The 19,207-nt window shown below is 41.8% G+C and overlaps 2 protein-coding genes across 4 annotated transcripts in view; one reads left to right on the top strand and one right to left on the bottom strand.

Annotated features, from left to right (window-relative positions):
* Window positions 1–3,919: 3,919 nt before the first annotated feature.
* LOC129523045 (thymosin beta-4-like) lies at window positions 3,920–4,542 on the bottom strand. Its single transcript, XM_055345692.1, has one exon. It carries the CDS (start codon window positions 4,466–4,468, stop codon window positions 4,334–4,336), a length of 135 nt encoding a protein of 44 aa, XP_055201667.1. The 5' UTR covers window positions 4,469–4,542; the 3' UTR covers window positions 3,920–4,333.
* A 5,151-nt stretch (window positions 4,543–9,693) lies between these two features.
* ERCC6 (ERCC excision repair 6, chromatin remodeling factor) overlaps window positions 9,694–19,207 on the top strand; it is a 75,450-nt gene continuing 65,936 nt past the window's right edge. For all 3 annotated transcript variants that reach the window (XM_055345137.1, XM_055345135.1, XM_055345134.1), the window contains exons 1-3: window positions 9,694–9,770; window positions 14,728–15,178; window positions 16,996–17,116. In XM_055345137.1, the coding sequence (XP_055201112.1) occupies window positions 14,742–15,178; window positions 16,996–17,116 (558 nt within the window). In that variant the 5' untranslated portion in view covers window positions 9,694–9,770; window positions 14,728–14,741. The remainder of the gene's footprint in view (window positions 9,771–14,727; window positions 15,179–16,995; window positions 17,117–19,207) is intronic.

The raw sequence follows: 19,207 nt of genomic DNA, 5'->3' as shown, positions 1-19,207 counted from the left end.
TGCTGATCCCGGAGGTCAGTTAAAAGTCAAGGTCTCACTTGGGACTGAATGGCCTAGGATGACCTCACTCATATGTCTTGAGTTAATCTAATGTCCGTTTGACTTTTTCTAATGGCAGCTGTTACAAGATTTCCAAAACAAGAATTCAAGCCCTAATGTACTAGAGCTTATTTTTAAAATTTTTTTTAAGATTTTATTTATTCATGAGAGACACAGAGAGAGGCAGACACACAGGCAGAGGGAGAAGCAGGATTCCTGTAAGGAATCTAATGCAGGACTCGATCCCAGGACCCCAGGATCATGCCCTGAGTTGAAGGCAGACACTCATCAGCTGAGCAACCCAGGTGCCCCTAAAAATTGTTTTTTTTTTCCTAAAAATTGTTTTATTATCATTCACATACCATAAAGATCACTGTAAAAGTCAGTGTTTTTTAGGCTATTCACAAAATTGTGCAACCATTACCACTAATTCCAGAACATTGTCATCACTCCAAAAAGAAAATCTGTACTCTAGCAATTACTGTCCAACTCTCCATTCCCACAGGCCTTGGAAACTACTAATTAATATGATTATTTGCATTTCTGAAAGGACTAATGATGTTGAACATCTTTTCATGTGCTTGTTGGCCATTTATATATAAATTTTTGAGAAATGTTTATTCAGATGGCTTTCCCATTTTTAATTGATTGTTCTTCATGTTGTTGAGTTGGAAGAGTTGTTTGTATACTCTGGATTCTAGTCCTTCATCAGAAATGATTTGCAAATACTTTCTCCCATTCTGTGGGTTGCCTTTTCACTTTCTAGATGGTGTCCTTTGATGCACAAAAGTTTTAAATTTTGATGAAGAGCAATTGATCTATTTTTTCCATTGTTGCCATGTTTTGGCTGTCATATCTAAGAATCCATTGCCAAATCCAAGGTCATGAAGATTTACTCCTTAGTTTTCTTCTGAGAGTTTTATAGTTTTAGCTCTTTAGGTCTTTGCTCACTTAAGTTAATTTTTGCATATGGTGTGAGGTTGATTCCAATGTCATTCTTTTGCTTGTGAATATCTAGTTTCTCATCACCATTTGTTGAAGAGTCTATTCTTTCCCTATTAAATGGTCTTGGCACATGTGTTGAAAATCAACTGGGGGGTCCTGGGTGGCTCAGTGGTTGACCGCCTGCCTTTGGTCCAGGGCGTGATTCTGGAGACCCGGGATCGAGTCCCACATCGGGCTCCCTGCATGGGGCCTGCTTCTCCCTCTGCCTGTGTCTCTGCCTCTCTCTGTCTCTCATGAATAAATAAATAAATAAAATATTAAAAAAAGAAAATCAATGGACTATAGATATATGGGTTTATTTTTGGACTCTCGATTCTGTTCCGTTGATCTAAATGATGGTCCTTAGGCCAACAAATATTTTTAAATGTAAATTTACAATGTCACTTTCCTACTTAAAATCCTACAACAGATTTGATTTGCACTTGGAATAAAATCTAAATTGAATGCCTAGCTTACAGAACTCTAGATATCTAGCCCCTAACTGCCTTGGCTTCAGTCACAGTGGCCAAATTTCTAGTCTTTAATTTGCCAAGTTTGTGCCTACATTACCCTCTTTGCACTACTGCTTTCTGCCAAGAATCCTCTTCTACTTGATACTGATAGTAACCTTCTTTTGTCATTCAGATTGCAGTCAAAATGTCCCCTATTCAGACGTTACTTTATTACTTCATCTTTTTTTTTTTTTTTGCTTAATAAATTTATTTTTCCTCTGCAAGAATGTAAGTCTTATGAGTGCATGGACCTTGTCTGCCTTGTTTACCTCTGTGTCCCCCATATCCAACACAACACCTGGCTCATAGTAGCCACTGGACAAAATGCATCTGCTAAAATGAAATTACCCAAACCGATTTGTGGGTGCTCTGCTTTCTCTAGTGGCCATTTGTTGAATAGCCTTCTCCGTGAGGGGACTGCTCAAAGGGAGCTGAACGGATAATGAATGAAGAGGTGGAATTACCACATAGTGTACAGGATACTAAGATCACATAATTCCACTTTCTTTGTACAAATTTTATCTGGAAATAGATATCCTGTAAACATGTCCACATCCTCAGGTTATTCTTACTATTGCTAAATTCTTCTTTATGTTCATACTCTCAGTACGTTTCCACTCATGAAGACTAGGTCTGCAATAACTTTCCTTCTCATGTGTTCAGAATCACCATAATTCCCTTCAAAATCTCCTTAAGGTACAACTGCAAATGTCAGTTACCATGCTGGCTACTACTAATAAAATTAGATTGAAATAGTGGAGCCTTACTAAGATTCACCTATACCTTTTTCTGAGGTTTGAGCAGACCTTTGCTCATACATATCTATTTTTAATTCTTTCCTATTTATTTTGTTTTAAATTTTTAATTGAAGTATTGTTGACATATTAGTTTCAGCTGTGCCGCATAGTGATTTGACAATTCTGTACCTTATGAAATGCTCTCCACTTTAAGTGAAGTTCCTGATGTGGGAACCAAAGGCAGAAGAGAAATTAAATTTCCTTGCTACCCACAGCCCATTCACAAATCCTTGAAACAGGCAGAGTGACATTCCTCTAGGGACTGTCTCCATCTTAATACTTTGCTCTGAGCAAAAGCCAATCTTAGCCTGACCCCCAGGATGTTGCACATCTCCTTTAACATATAAAAATTCCTTTAGAAATCTCCTTTATTTTTAAACCCTCCAAGATATGTGTTGGCAATCATCCCCCAAGCATATGGCCCACCAATATAAATGGGAGGGTCTCATGACTAACGTTTTATTAGACGGTAATAAATGACCTTTTCCCAACAACAGCTAGCCCCCTGAAGGTCCTGGAAACATTGCTTCCAAAATTCCTTAGAGACTTACACTACCCCTCCCAACTTGGGAGTATATAATGGGCCACTCCTCATGACTCCAGGGCAGCTCTTTCTGCTCACAAGTCCTGTCCCTGTGCTTTAATAAAATCACCTTTTTGCAGCAAAGACGTCTCAAAAATTCTTTCTTGGCCATGGCTTCAAACCCCATTGTTCTTTCTTACATCATTTACCATCTGTCTGTCAGTATACAAAGTTATTACAATATTGTTGACTGTATTCTGTGTTGTACTTTGTATCCTCGTGACTTCTTTTATTACTGGAGGTTACTGGAAGTAGTACTTCTTAATTCCTTCATGTATTTGATCCACCCCTTTCTTCCAGCAATCACCAGTTTGTTCTCTGTCTTTATGAATCTGTTTTTGTTTTGCTTTCTCATTGTTTTTTAAGGGTTCACATATAAGTGAAATCATATGGTATCTACCTTTTTTTGTCTGATTTATTTCACTTAGCAAAATACCCTCTAGGTCCATCCATGTTGTTGCAAATGACAGGATTTCTTGTTCTTTACTTTTATATATCAGCTTTGGAGAGTAAGGTGTTTGTTGATTCTGTAATCACCCATGTAATGACCCTAAAATTAATGTAATGATTACCCATGTAATGATTCTGTAATGACCCTAAAAGATTATAGAAAAAAGCAGTGCCCAAAATTAATCTGGGAGGGATTTGAGAAAAAGTCAGGGTAAAGAGAAAGTTGGACAGAATATATGAAACAGTGAGACTAAGAGAGGCAAAGGCACAGAATGTCATGGTGTCCAAAGTAGGGACACTATTCCTCATCTCCACACCACACTTCCCCCTGTATATACACATGCACACAAACACACATATATACAAATATATTTCAAAGGAATCATATAACCATTGTTATATATTCATTGCTTTAAAAATTATTTGTTCACTTATTCAACCTATATTTAACGTTACTTTTTGTAGTGGTGGCTAACATAATTCTAAATAATATGCTTTTACCTCTATTTTTAGATTTATCAGTTTTGCACAGTGTTCAATGCACTTCCAAAATATTTTTTTCACGTTTTAAAACTTTATTTGCATATTAAAAATTGTGCATTCCAATAATTAAAATCATTTGAACAAAAAAATGGCACTCTGATTAAACTGCATTTTGACAGCCTGCAAGATACCTTGGGCCAGCTTGGTTTTTTACTCTAGATCTCACTGTCCTCCCACCCAGCTTCTTCCTTCACCAACATGCAAGTTCTTTTCCTTCCCTGCCAGCCAGCCAGCCAGCCAGGCAGATGGGAAAGGCAGGCGCCTTCGTTGTCAGTAGTTCTCCATTCTTTGATGTGGAAAGGGGCAGCACAGTCATTTACTTGATACAACCGCTTTGCATCTTACAAAGTTAAACAGCTAAAAGAAGTAAAATAAGAAGGCAATGCTTGTGGAATGTACAGTGCATATTGGCGGCGCACGCCTCATTACGATTCGCCTGCTTGCTTCTCCTGTTCAATCGTTTCTTTTGAAGGCAGAGGATTTTTCTCTTGCGTTTCTGTCTTCTTCAATTTGGACTTATTGAATTTCTCAATCTCAGCCATATCGGGTTTGTCAGACATGGTTGCAGAGGAAGCGGAGCGAGGCGAACGAGCGAGCTGGAGAGAGGAGAGGGATCCGGTCTGTGCTGCGGTCGCTGCCGAATCCCAACATATTTTTTTTTAAAAAAGATTTTATTTATTTATTCATGAGAGATACAGAGAGAGGCAGAGACAAAGGCAGAGGGAGAAGCAGGCTCCCTGCGGGGAACTTGATGTGGGACTCGATCCCTGGACCCTGGGATCATGACCTGAGCTGAAGGCAGATGCTCAACCATTGAGCAACCCAGACGCCCCTATTTTTTTTTTTTTTTTAGTTTTAGTTTTTCCATGTTTCTGAGGAAGGGGAATCAAATTGGGGCATTGCAACTACCCTGAAGTTTTGAAAAATGAGAGTCAACTTAGTCCTTCTGTTTTGTAGAGGTAGGGAGAGAGTTTCTTACACTGAACACTAAACAGAAAGTAAAAGCACAGTGATAATTATGGTCATATTTAAGAGAGTTAATATTTTTAAAGCTCTCAGGACAAAACCTGGTCCACAGTTAGGGCTTTAAAAGTCCTTGTTATGTAAAATGTATTAAAATCCAAAGTAATAAGTACCATAGTAGAGATGCGGTTTGGGGTGCAGAAGGAGCTGCGAAGGCCTAATTCTATTTAGAGGATCAGAGAAAGCTTCAGAAAATAGAAACTTTGGAATGGGTGAGAGAAATCCAAGCAGAGAGACCCATATGCAAAGTCATATAGGCCTGAGAATAACAAGTAGCAATATGCTGGGAAAAAATAAACTGTCCCCCTCCTATCAAAAACTCTGGTTCATAGAATTTGTCTGTTTCTGTAGTATATACTCCCACGTGGTCAATTTCAAGTTACCAATGTGAGGCCACTGATTCATATGTTGGAGCCCTAATGTGACTGTACTTAGAGCCTTTAGGAAATACCTAAGGTAAATAAGATCTTAAGGGTGGCATGGGTCCTAATCTGTTAGAGTTGGTGCCCTTATGTGATTAGGAAGAGACAGGAGCACCTGTGTGGCTCAATGATTAATCATCTGCCTCTGGCTAAGGTCATGATCTTGGGGGTCCTAAGATAGAGCCCCGAGTCAGGATCTCTGCTCAGTGGGGAGTCTGCTTTCTCCTCTTCCTCTGCCCCACCCTCACTCTTTTTCTCTCTCAAATCAAGCAATCAATCAATTAAAAAAGGAAGAGACACCAGAACTCTCTCTACCATGTGAGGACAGTGAGAAGATAACTATCTGTGAACCCAGAAAAGAGTCCTCACCAGGATTAATTAGACTTTTCAGCCTCTAGAACAGTAAGAAAATAAGTATCTGTTGTTTAAGCCACCCAATGCATGGTATTCTGTTATGGCAGCCTGAGCAAACTAAGGCAGTTGGAAAGAGGTGCACACAATGGTGCTAGCCAGTTCAAGATGACTGCAGCACATTACAAATAGAATAGTAAATAGTTCCTTAAATCTTGAGAGAACAAAAAATGATATAGAAAAAAATCAGACTGGGCAGGATAATAAAATGGCTTGGATAATATGTTAAATAGTTTGGATTTTTTCCTGCAGAGGTCAGTCTGAGGCAGAGGAGAGACATGATCCAAAGGGTTTGAAATCCTCACCCAAGTGCATGGGTAGGGAACAAGACTGGGCTAGGAGACTGGTTGCAACAGTCAAGAAAACTGAACATAGGGAATGGAGAAGATGGGATAGACATGTAATCTATCTATGGGTGGTGGAACTGATGGAACTTGGAGACTGAATGGATGTCGGGGGGAAAGGAGAGGTTTTGGTTGACATTCAGCAACTGAAGTTCATAAATGAATATTATAAGTAATTGCTTATAATTTATCTTAACCCATTCAGGCTGCTGACAAACTACTACAGACCTGGTGGCTTAGAAACAACAGAAATTTATTTCTCCTAATTCTGGAGGCTGGGAAATCTGAGATCAAGATGCTGATGGATTTGGCGTCTGGTGAGAGCTGACTTCCTCGTTCATGGACAGTCATCTTTTTGCTGTGTCTTCACATGGCAGAAGGGGTGAAGGATCTCTCTGGGACCTCTTTTTATAAGGGCACTATATTCCATTCATTTTTTAATATTTTTTTTATTTTTTATTTATTTATGATAGTCACAGAGAGAGAGGGAGAGAGAGAGAGAGGCAGAGACATAGGCAGAGGGAGAAGCAGGCTCCATGCACCAGGAGCCCGATGTGGGATTCGATCCCGGGTCTCCAGGGTCGCGCCCTGGGCCAAAGGCAGGCGCCAAACCACCGCGCCACCCAGGGATCCCCTGTATTCCATTCATAAGGGCATGAGTGAAAGAGGGATTTTGGGGTATTCAGGTAAGCACAGGAATCATCAAAATCTAAGCTGTTGCTGCTAATGTGACATTACTACTTTCAGGCCACAGAGGTCAGAAGAAACTTGGCTTAGAGAAAGTACATAGATACTTCAATTAACTAAATACAAATTCATCTAAAAAGCTTTACTGAATTAATGGTGACTGTTTCATTACGCATTTTCTACCCTAAAGGGATACTAAAAGGATGAATACAATTGTGTAGGGTATAATGCATCTTTTCAGTTTGATGCTCCAAACCTACTCTCCATCTCTATCAACCCTAACCTAGGCCTGAAGAGGCTGATCTATACAGAATGGCATCAACAGGCTCCATTGCCCTCTGGCTGTCAGTAAGTTTGGCTGGTGGGAGGCAACAACAGATGAAATAATAGAAGGGTAGTGAGTTCGGGGTGTTTATTTCCCCAGTTCCCTCTCACTGAGTGATCATGGGTTGATACATTTCAATTGGTCTTTTCCATTCAACTATTCTCTTCTGAATCAATGTCTTACCATTACCGTTTCATGCACAGGGATGGTGTATTCATGTTAGTGCTGCCATAATATAGTACTTACTACAAATTGGCTGGCTTAAAAAAGAGAAATTTATTTTCTCACAGTCTGGAGGCTATAAGTCTGAGATCAAGGGTTGGCAGGGCTGGTCTTTTCTGAGGCCTTTCTTCTTGAACTGTAGATGGTTGCTGTTTCCCAGGGTCTTCACATGGTCTTTCCTCTGTGCATGTCCAATGCCCCAATCTCCTCTTTTCATAAGGACACCAATTATATTGGATTGGAGTCTACCCTAATTACCTCATTTTAACTTAATAAAAGGTTTTTGGGGTCTTTAGAGATCCTATCTCAAAATATAGTCACATTTGAGGTATTGGGGGTTAGGATTTCAGTTGAATTTGGAGGGATGCAATCTAGCCCATAATGTAAGGGAATAGGTCCTGAAGTCTTGCTAGCCTCAGGGGTACTGTGCCATCCTGAGTTGTTTTCTTAATCCTGTCCACATCTTTGTAGAAGTTATTGATTCTCCTGTAGTTTGAGTGTAGCATCTACTTCTTGTCCAAATTCTGATTGATACATGGGGGCTCAGCAAGATAGTGCATATTTAAAAGGGAGCCTCATTCTCAAAATGGTTGGGAGCCACTGTATATCTGGGAGAAACAGCTTTCAAATTCAAGCATTAAAACTAATATCTTACCAATGCCTTTCTATTCTCAGTAACTGTATCCAGGAGATCACTAGAATTCTTTATTCCTTTTTAAAAAACAAAGTTAGGAGGTGGGGTAAGATGGCAGAAGAGTAGGGTCCCCAAGTCACCTGTCCCCACCAACTTACCTGGATAACTTTCAAATCATCCTGAAAACCTACGAATTCAGTCTGAGATTTAAAGAGAGAACAGCTGTAGTGCTACAGTGAGAAGAGTTTGCGCTTCTATCAAGTACAACTTGTTTTTGGCCACTCGGCACTGAGCAAAATGACTAGGAGGAAAAACTCACCAGCCTCGGTGTCCATCGAAAGATGAATGGATAAAGACGATGTGGTCTATGTATACGATGGAATATTACTCAGCCATTAGAAATGACTAATACCCACCATTTGCTTCGACGTGGATGGAACTGGAGGGTATTATGCTGAGTGAAGTAAGTCAATCGGAGGAGGACAAACAATATACGGTTTCATTTATTTGGGGAATATAAAATTTAATGAAAGGGAATAAAGGGAAAGGAGAGAAAATGAGTGAAAATATCAGTGAGGGTGACAAAACATGAGAGACACCTAACTCTGGGAAATGAACAAAGGGTAGTGGAAGGGGAGGTGGGTGGGGGGGTTGGGGTGACTGGGTGACGGGCACTGAGGGGGGGGCACGTGACGGGATGAGCACTGGGTGTTATGCTATATGTTGGCAAATTGAACTCCAATAAAAAATCAAAAAAAAATAAAAGACAAAGTTACATTTTTTGTGTGTAGGATGACTCTGTGTGTGTGTGTGTGTGTGTGTAGGATGACTTGAGGCAAATGTAGGTTGGTGCTGCTGACAGGAGAGAGATTGTGGTATTACTATTACCCAGTAGTTTCCTAGCCCCTTTTCCTGTTATCCCACTTCAGGCTTTAAGATGAGGAAGGCACTTCCCTACCCAGGCCCAGAGATGTTTTCCTCAAGAAGCAAACCAAACCAAGCAACCCCCCAGAACGCAGAGACCTTGTCTGAGTTGCTAGGAGCCGGCGCTGGCCCTGGTCAATCCACCGCCCTGCAGCGCCGGACTCCCGGGGCTGAGAAGCCGCCTCTTTGGGTAAGCCGGCAGGCACCCACCACAGGCCGCTCCTTTCTCAGGTAAAGCCTGGTCTCCTCCGCTTGTCGCCAGCTTAGGCGTGGATATTTTGTCTCTTCGAAAGCTCCAAGCAGACACTCTCATCGGGCTCAAAGTCTCTCTTACCTCTCTGACGGGCCAGATTTGATGGATTCAGTCACGCAGTGCGGACAGTCACGTAGGCCCGCTGCACGCGTGGGCCACACACTCACCAGCCCCGCCACGGGCCCGTCTCCCCTCGTCGCGCGCGAACAGCCGTGCCGGGGGCTGAGCGGCAGGACGGCGTCCGCCGTGCGTGGGTCCTGAGATGTGGCGTTCAAGCCACCTCCCTTCTCCAACCTTACTTTCTTTGGGGTTCACGGCATACCTCTCTCTCTCTTCCTGGAGTCACAGCTTTTAATTCTCAAAACCAGACAACGCAGAACGCGCGGGCAGAAAGGCGGGGCCACACGCCTCCTTAAAAGTCACGTGCTTGGGCGCGCTCGTCCGTGTCGGCCTGGCGCGTGCGCCTTGGGTCCTGCCGCGCCAGCCCGTCGGGTCACGCTTGGGGCGGTGCTTCCGGGGGACCGAAGACGCATGCGCCGGGCCGCCCCGGGCTGGCCTCTCAGCTGCTGGCGGCCGTGGTGTCTGCGTTTCCGCTCGGGGGGCCGCGCGGCCCAGGGGTGAGTGTTGGGGCGGCCTGGTTGAAGGTCGGGCGGGGGACGTCTGGGCCCCGCTGGGACTTTCAGGCGCCGGTGGCTTTGCCTCGGGTATCCGGCCGCCTGGAGGGAGCCCCTCCGCCGGCCGCCCGGGAGCTGGCCCTCGCGATGGGCGCGCGCGGTCGGTGCTGGCGCACCTGCGGCCGGAAGTGACGAGCACAGCGCTCACCTGGGACTGCGGCGGGTCCCAGCTTCAGGCTGGCAGCAGGCTAGCGGGCGGGCCCGCCGCGAAACCTCGACTTCTGGGCTTCGTGTCGGCGCCGGCGCGCGGGATCAGGATCAGGATCAGGATCAGCGCAGCCCTGTTCGGTTTAGATTAGAGCACTGGAGTTACTTGCAAGAGAGGATCGGGGTAAATACAAGTCAGGCACTTGGGGCATTGATACTGTCAAATGGGAACGTGTGAAGGAAGATGGAGCAGTCTGTATACGAATGCTGTAACATTGATTTCCCACGTAGCATCCGTCTTCACTGCTACCACCCTGTTCCAAGTTGCCATCACTTCTCACCCATACGTCTCCCATCACCTCCTTGTGCTGCTTCCTCGGATCTGTTATCCATACAGAGGCCAGGTGGTCTCTTCTGAACATGAGATGGGTCATGCCATCATCACCCTGCTTAAAACTCTTAAAAATAAAAAAGATTTAAAAACTCTTAAAAATCATCCCATTGCAATGGGAATGAAATCCAAGTTCACGTGTTCCCAGGTCCTTTGTGATCTTACCTACCCCTCCATCCTCACTTATGCCCCACTCCCTCCTCAGCTAGGCAGGCATGTGTACAACCAAATCTGCAGACTAGAATCCAGCTCGCCTAGGAGAAGCCCCAGTGCTCAAAGGAGAGGACAGTGAAGATACTGTTTTCCCAGAGGACTGCACCTTACAGAGTGTTAGAAGATATTCCGTAAGATTTACACAATGAAAGGAGTCCTTATCAGCAGCTTTAACTCAGTTATTCATGGAGGATAAAGTAAAAAATTCCCAGTGTTCCACCCTTTCATTTTCCCAAGTGTACCATCTTTTACTAGTCTTAGACATTACACGTTTCTTTCCAGAATATTCATTCCACTTTTGACCTTATTCATCCTTCAGATACTGGCTCAGATATTACTTTATCACAGAAACCTCCTTTCTCACCTACTTCTGCACTGTCAATTAGGTTCCTCTGTTATTTTGGCCTTAAGAATCCTGTATTTTTATAGCAGTTACCATACCTACATTTGTGTGTATAATTTATATATGAATATACATATTTAAAATTGTAAATACGTATAAATGTTTATGGTTCTTAAAGTGTGTGTCTCCCCAGGGGACTCTAAGCTCTATGGCGACAAAAACTAGTTAACCTAGTACACTGCTTGGTATAATCAACTCTCAAATATTTGTTGAATGGATGATTTATTTCACTTCTGAAACTGTTTATCTTCTGATAAGAACCTCCTGGTTTTCAGCTCTCATTCCCAGGAGACTTGCCTTTTGGTCCATAGTCACACCGGGTGGCTTCTTGGTCTTCCTCTCTCCTTCCCTCCCTTCCTATCCCAGTCTGTTCTGGATTGTTTTGTTTTGTTTCTTTTTTAAATCTGTCCAGCTTGGACCCAGAGTTCAGTTACTTAAACTACTCTTTTCCTCAGCATGGCATCCATGTATCCATGCCCTTTTGTCCTGCTGCTTCTCCAAAAAACCGCAACAATGACATTTCCCCTGGGACTGGTAATTACGGAAGGAGGAAATTGTATAGCCTTGGGGATTGTTGTCAGTTTGTGGTTTTGGGGGGCTCCACACTTATGTCACCAGTGTTTGTTCCCCATTGGCTTTTCCCTTCTATAGGACATTTATTCCAGATTCTTACTCTTCTCCAGCCTCCATCCCAACTTCGTCCCTTGACTCAGGAGATGCCGAAGATCCCAGAATTGGGATATTTTCTCTTTGGTCCACTTTAGCTTCTCTCCTCCTTAAAGATTTAGATTCATGAAGATCATCCTTCTGCCAGGGTCAGAGAAAGATGTGTCTTCTGTTTCCATCTGCATTTGGTCCCTGCTGTCTTGTACAACCTATTCTCCTCCTCAGCATCTGTATCCTTGTCTCTGTAGGTTACCTCCATATACATCTCCTTGCCCCTATTGCTTCCGTAGTTTTTCTTGACCTAATTTTCCAACCCCAACCCCCTTCATTGTTACATTTATCATTCCACATATCTCCCTTCCAGCCAGGTTCCTTAGAGGGTAGGCTACCCACCTATGGCCTCCATTTCCTGATCAAATCACTTAACTCCTCACTGTCTGATTTTGGCCCTCATGGCTCCACTGAAACTTTTACTAAGGTAATTAGTGACCTGCTAATTTCCAAATTTACTGCTCGCCTTCTGGTTTCCTTACATGAATTTGCCATATCATTTCCCATTTTTAACCATTCCTTCTTCCTCCTTTTGTATTAGAAGTTTTCACCAAACATTATTTTAGTCTTGTCTTTGTACTGCAATATTAAGATTTTTGATTGAATTGATGTCTTTTTTTTTTTTTAACTAAGAGAGGAATCTTTGTATACATACAAATAAGAACAATGAAAACAGAGTTGTTAAATTCCAGCTATCATGAAGGCTCTGAGCCAGAATCCTGCCCACTGTGTTGAAAATGCCGGCTAGCTAGGGATGCCTGGGTGGCTCAGCGGTTGAGTGTCTGCCTTTGGCTCAGGGTGTGATCCCAGGGTCCTGGGATCGAGTCCCACATAGGGGCTCCCTGCATGGAGCCAGCTTCTTCTGCCTATGTCTCTGCCTCTCTCTCTGTGTCTCTCATGAATAAATAAAATCTTAAAAAAAGAAAGAAAGAAAATGCCGACTACCTAATGATAGAGCACCAAGCTGATCCTTTCTTCTGAAAATAATCAGAAGGCCCATAGAAAGGAGGAACTTTTTACTCTGCGGTTAACTTTTAACCTTTGCAGTGTTAGCCTCTTCTTACCCTCTGAAAGGATCTCTGGTACTTATAGCCTTGGGATTCCTTGGGCTGCATCCACATCTCATCCAGACTTTTTTCTTGAGCCTAGATTTGCATTTCTGACTGCATGCTGGACATGTTACCTGTGGCTAATAAGCTCTCTACCAGCCCCTCCTTCTGCTTCCCATCTGCTTCCTTTCTGAGATTTTCATTTTTATCACTGAATTCACGAGTGACTCAGTTGTTCACATCAGACTTGTTATTTTAGACTCTTCTCTAAACTTACTTCTGTTCAACATATGTGAAGCATCTTTTGTATATCAGACTCTGGGCCGGGGATTCAGATCTTAGCTTGTATATGTTTCTTTAGCACCAGACTCAATGCATTGTTCCTTCCTCTGTTTCCAGGTGGCTTCTTGTGCGTGCCTCTTCTACAGACCTGCCCTGCTCTTGTTATTGACATGTTTCACCTCTAGAGAGTCAGCTACTCTGGAAGGGATGGTGCTAAGTTCTTGGCATCTTTGTATCCTAGTGCTTGGCTGCCAAGATGGTTTTATTTAATGAGAAATCAGTGGGGCTTCTGGTATTTTTATATAAATAAAGTTTTGGTGGTGAAAGAAATCTTAGTTTATTGACTTTAAAAAGCAAGGCTGTCTCTTGGTTATTGCATTGCTTTTTGATGTATTTATTAGATAGAGTTATACAGGCAACACAGCGAGTACATTTTCATTCAAGGAGCTTCTAAGAGTATGTGGAGTGAAATGTGAAAGCTTCCTTAATTCGTCCCTGTTTCTTCTTGTTCCTCCTCCCCAAGGGTTGCAGATTTAGTGTATATCTCCAGATCACTTTGAATGCATTCCATACATACAGATGCAGAATACATTTTTAAATCCAACATAAATGTGTTCATATTAGATTTTTTTTCAGTTTACAAGATTTTCATATCACTGTTACTAGAAATACTTAATGCCTTTATTAAACTGTTGACTTGCTACAGTGAACATGCTTATATATATGTGAATATTTGGTATAGATACCTGGTCATGTGCATTTAAAGTCTTGGTAGATACTGTTAAATTGCCTTCCCAAAGAGTTTTAGTAGTTTATATTGCCACTGATGTTGTGTGAGGGGGCATCTTCCATGTCTTTAGTGGATATTATCAGGCCCAGCCTGTTTTGCCAACCTGATTGGCAGGAAATTGTACTGTACATTGAAATGTTTTTTTTTTTTTTTTAAGATTTTATTTATTTATTCATGAAAGATAGAGAGGCAGAGACATAGGCAAAGGGAGAAGCAGGCTCCCTGCAGGGAGCCTTATGTGGGACTTGATCCTGGATCCTGGGATCACACCCTGAGCCAAAGGCAGACGCTCAACCACTGAGCCACCCATGGGTCCTGAAATGGGGTTATTTTTGAGAGTATTTAATCTTTCTCAGATTCAGATTTTAGTGGTGATACTATGTCTCATTCAGAGTTTTTGTAAATGTTCAACCTAAAAGTTTCTAGGGTCAGATTCATAGAGAAATTTGTTCCTTACTTCACTAAATTCATATATCACAGTTGATCATGCTGCTGTATTGTGAATCATTGGTGCCATAGTGCAGTGAAGATGTTAACTTGGAAAGTAGAGCAGTCAAATGACTTCAGTTGATTTGGAGGAGACTCTTAGGGTGTCAGTCAAGATTTTGGTTGCCACTTTTCTTAGCTGGCTCTCCAAATGTCCTTTGTTGTTGATACTGTGTTTTTTCTTCTTGTTTGTCTTCTTTTTCCTTTGGTTAATTTTTCTTATTTACTATCAGAACTCAAGAAGATGTATGGTTTATGCCATTTTAAGAAAAGTAATACTTGGAGACTTGAATTTCTCATTGGAGGATTATTACTCGATCTTTTAAAAAATCATTCTTTAATTATAAAAGTTTTAAGAAACTATATAAATATCAATTCTTTATAACCAAAATTTGACTTCTTACTTTTTTTTTTCTTTTTAGATCATCTGTAGAGGATGCAAAATGCGAGAATCTCCCACTCAAGTCAAACTCAGGAGCAAGACTATTTGCTCAGCAAGACTGAGCAAAGTCAGTGTGTCAGTGATAAACAAGAAATGACAATCAAACAAGAAGATGATGGCAATATGGAGGTGGAGGAGAGCCTCCCCTCTTGTTCTCCTGCTAATGGACCGTCCGCTTCTGCCGAGGGGCGTTCATCGGAAGTTCTGAGGAGAGGGCCAGCCCTGCTGCATATCGACAGACATCAGATACAGACGGTGGAGCCAAGTGCACAGGCCCTTGAACTGCAGGGGTTAGGTGTGGATGTGTATGACCAGGACGTGCTGGAACAGGGTGTGCTTCAGCAGGTGGATAGTGCCATTCATGAGGCCAGCCGTGTAGCCCATCTTGCTGATGTGGAGAAGGAGTATCAATCAGTCCTGGATGATCTCACGTGAGTGTGGACCATCTTCTCTGGTTGCAGAATTTTTGTCTACATGTGATGGAGAAATTCAGATAGTAGTTGTAGTATTCCAGAAATTTAGGAGATTTATAGAACCTCTTATTTGGAAGATGGAGGCAATTAGGGTAGTTCTTACCCTTGTGTGTGAACCCTAGCCCTTTCCCTCAGGAGCAACATTGAACATTGTAGTCAGGCTTTCATGCCAGCTCATAGCAACCTGTTTATGCATAATGTCCTAGAGAGAAGTACTGTTGTGAGTACCCTGGAATTCATAAGCATGTGCACAAAATGGTTTTCAGAGTGTACCCAAAGGTGTGATGTGTCCTACTTGAGATACCAGGAACACATCGCCACATCACCCCTCCTCCCATTTTTCTCTTGTTCTGTAGTTTCTTTCCAGTTTCCTGTGTCTAAACCAAGTCTCAGTCTTTTGGTAATTTTTCAGATTTGCATTTCTAGAAATAATGAGAAACAACTCATTGCTTTTCCTTTCTTCTGTCCTACTTGTGACTATAGAAAGATGAAGTCCCATGGAAATGTCATTTGTGTGTTAGAGAAGTAGGCTCTGGACGTGGGCTAGAAGGGCAGGACAGGTGAAGATTCAGCTCATTCCCTATTGCTGGTCTGCCCTGTCTTAGCCATTGTTCTAGACTGTGTCAGGGCAAGCAGGAAAGAGGAAAGGGATGGATGGAAGGATGGTGCAGTCTCAGATGGGAATGGCTGGAGGAGGGGAAAGGAGGGAAGAATGAGCTGTTGGCTACCCTTGGCCGGGGAGACTGTGGTACAAATGGCTGTTGGAACTTAAAGGACATGTTTTCTGCCAGCAGCTTCCTGGTGTGTCCTCTTGGCCTCTTAAGTAGCAGGTATTCTGGAATACTTGTAGTCTGATCTTCAGGTATGAGGAACTTGACCCTTCATAAGGAACACACCTTTACATTTGACTGTGGAAATGTGCCTACTGCTTACATAGGTGACACCAGAGTGCTGCAGAATTACCACACAGATTAACACTAGCTCCATGGTGACACGTGGTTAGAATGCATTGATAACATCTTTTATCCTGAAGTCCACAAAGGGTACAAACAGCAAATTATACAAGTGTCAAGACTGAATTTGTGTTTTGAAAATTGAGAGTTATGGTATCTGTTTTAAGAGCATTGTATTAGAGTTTTTTTTTCTTTTACAGTATAAAATATTATGCTACAGCAAGCCTTCCAGTTGTCACAGATACCTGACATATAAAAAAAAGTCAGCATTTTTAGTACTTTTCCAAACTTCAGATAACTTCCAGAATGGGCTTTAAAAAATCATCTGTGGGTTGTTGATAATGGGGGATGGTGTTTGTGTTTGGGGAAGCAATATATGGGTGTCTCTGTACCTTCCTCTCAATTTTGCTGTGAACCTAAAACTGCTCTAAAAAATAAAATCTTAAAAAATAAAGCTCAAACCACCTATGGACATTGTTTTTCATCTAAGAGGACAACTTATTGCACGTTGTTTTCGTACAATCTCTTGAATCAGGCAGACACTTAAAATGCTTGTAGAATCAATGAAACAGCTTACAAATGAGATTGTGCTGATTTCAATCAGCCAGATCAAAGAAAACACTAGCAGTTAAACTTCTTAAACTTCTAATAACCCTTCGAGTTGTATATGTGGCCAACAAGAATTTGCATTCTGGTTTAGTTTCTTTTATCTTTTAGTTAATAATAAGTAAAAGGACATCTTTGTAGCATTTCTGTCTTCATATTACACTATAACAAAATGTTACCAGAGTGGAAAATAGACATTTTATTTTTATTTTTCAGGTCATGTACGACATCCCTAAGGCAAATCAATAAAATTATTGAACAGCTTAGTCCTCAAGCTGCCACCAACAGAAATGTCAACAGGAAACTAGATTCTGTAAAACGACAGAAGTATAATAAGGTGATTCCAAATATATTAAATATTGCATTTTTGAAAAAAGTCATCATTTCTGTACATGTAATATTGGGGAAATATTCTGAAGAACAGTTAAGACAGGAAGGAAAAATCTATTATAGAAAACTTTGAGTTCCTTTTTTATGTTTAATATTTCAGCTGCTTCCCTTTAATATCTTCTGTTAAAGAATATCTTTTAAAATACACACATGCATACACACACATTTGAGATAAGGTTCCCTTGTTGACTTTGCTTGCCACCTTTTTGCTGTTTATAATTACAGTCTTCCTTGTTGTGCTTTTTTTTTTTTTTCTCAGCTTAGTTTCCTGTGTGGCATACTAGCCTTTCATCAGTCTCTTGTGTTGTGTGAACTTTCTTTTTTTTTGCTTAGCTCCTGTTTGTCCTGATTATGTACACAATGTTTCTTGTTGCTACAGCCATCACACACTCACACTCCCTCACACACTCACACTCACTCTTGTTAGGTATGGTTATCACCTGGCCACATTGATGGGTCTGCACTTAGGGTTGTGCAATTTCAGGGTAGGGAATATCTGTTACTTATGACACTGTTTTTATGAGGTTTGAAACATTTTTTAGAATTTATGCTTTATTGAAAACATAGCAAAAGTAGGTAGGAATGACTAGTTTTGATCATTTGATTTCTGCTATCTGAAATTACTAGCAAATATCCTTGTGCTGACAGTTGATGCACTACAGTGAGTAGAGTCCTTGCATCTCTTATTTAACTTCCACTACTGATGTCTATAGACTCAATGCCTCCTTTTGCTTTCCACTCACCAGTCCATTATCTTTGCCATCCCATCTTCTATCACCCATCTCCAGAATAACAGCCCAAAGGTCAGAGCTTGCAGTGGTTTCAGGCCACTGGGGTTTCCCCAGAGCAAAGAGAGGACATCTGGCCTCTTGTGGGAGCGTGTGAATGAACATGCAGAGACCTCTGACCTCGGGCTTCTGGTGGGCTGAGAGGTTTCAAGGAGCAGCAAGGACCAGACTTTGGTCCGTTTTAGGTACTAGTCTAAGTCAATTCTATATTCCTGTCTTTCTAAAATAGCCCTTTGATGGTTAGAGATAGACTATTCAGAGAGAAAGGCTGTTTTTTGTTGTTTGTTTTTTAGAAAGGCTGTTTAAATGAGATTATGAGGGAAAGACTGAAAGAAAAGGAATTGCAGTTTAGTATAACATGGCATTTATATTTAGCATTTCTCCTTATCTCACTCTCATATTTGGTGTTTAAACATTCTTGACCTTGGGAAGAAGAACCAGGTACCATAAGCCTAGTTAATTGGAGAGGCCCTAGGAATGTTTGCATAGCTGGACTCTGGTGATGTGGAGGGAGACGAGTTAAAGAGGGGTCTGAGCTGGGTAGTATATCCACGTGTATATTCCTTTTAAAGCCTAGTGATTGGGGAGACTACTATAAAGGATAATCATAAATATGGTAGATTATCAAAGGAGGCTGACGTTTTCAAGTTTTTAACATTTTTGTTTGTTTGTTATCCCCATAGCCTGTTGACCTCATAGCCCATCAGTTGATAAGGTCAGAAACAAAAGTTTAATATTTGACCCAGTGCGTAATGGAGAAAAGCAAGGAGAACAGTTCCACCTCCCACGTTAGTGGAGAGTCCGTACATGAGAACTTAAGTGCTCAGGCACATAGAAGACAATGCCTCTAGCCAGGAGAGTGGTTGGGGACAGGGATTCCTGCCTGATGAAAATGCTTTTGGGCCTACATCCTGTTAGAAAAGTGGCAGTTGCTCAAATAAGTTTCTCTATAGTAATAGTAACGTAGAATTTGTTTTATTTTGCTCTTTTTTTTTTTTTAAAGATTTTATTTATTCATGAGAGACACCGAGAGAGAGAGAGAGAGAGAGAGAGAGAGAGAGAGAGAGAGGCAGAGGGAGAAGCAGGCTCCATGCAGGGAGCCCGATGTGGGACTCCATCCTGGGACCCGAGGATCACGCCCTGAGCTGAAGGCAGGCGCTCAACCGCTGAGCCACCCAGGCGTCCCTATTTTGCTCTTGATTAAAGTTTTTAAATTTATCTTTTGTATTTAAAAAGAAATCACTTCATTG

The sequence above is a fragment of the Nyctereutes procyonoides genome, unplaced genomic scaffold (genome assembly GCF_905146905.1).
Source record: "Nyctereutes procyonoides isolate TBG_1078 unplaced genomic scaffold, NYPRO_anot_genome, whole genome shotgun sequence".
NCBI lineage: Eukaryota > Metazoa > Chordata > Mammalia > Carnivora > Canidae > Nyctereutes > Nyctereutes procyonoides.
This window is presented reverse-complemented; position numbering and strand designations above follow the sequence as displayed.

Excerpts from the sequence above, each read along its gene's own strand:
- LOC129523045 (XM_055345692.1), bottom strand. The coding sequence starts at position 4,468 with ATGTCTGACAAACCCGATATGGCTGAGATTGAGAAATTCAATAAGTCC.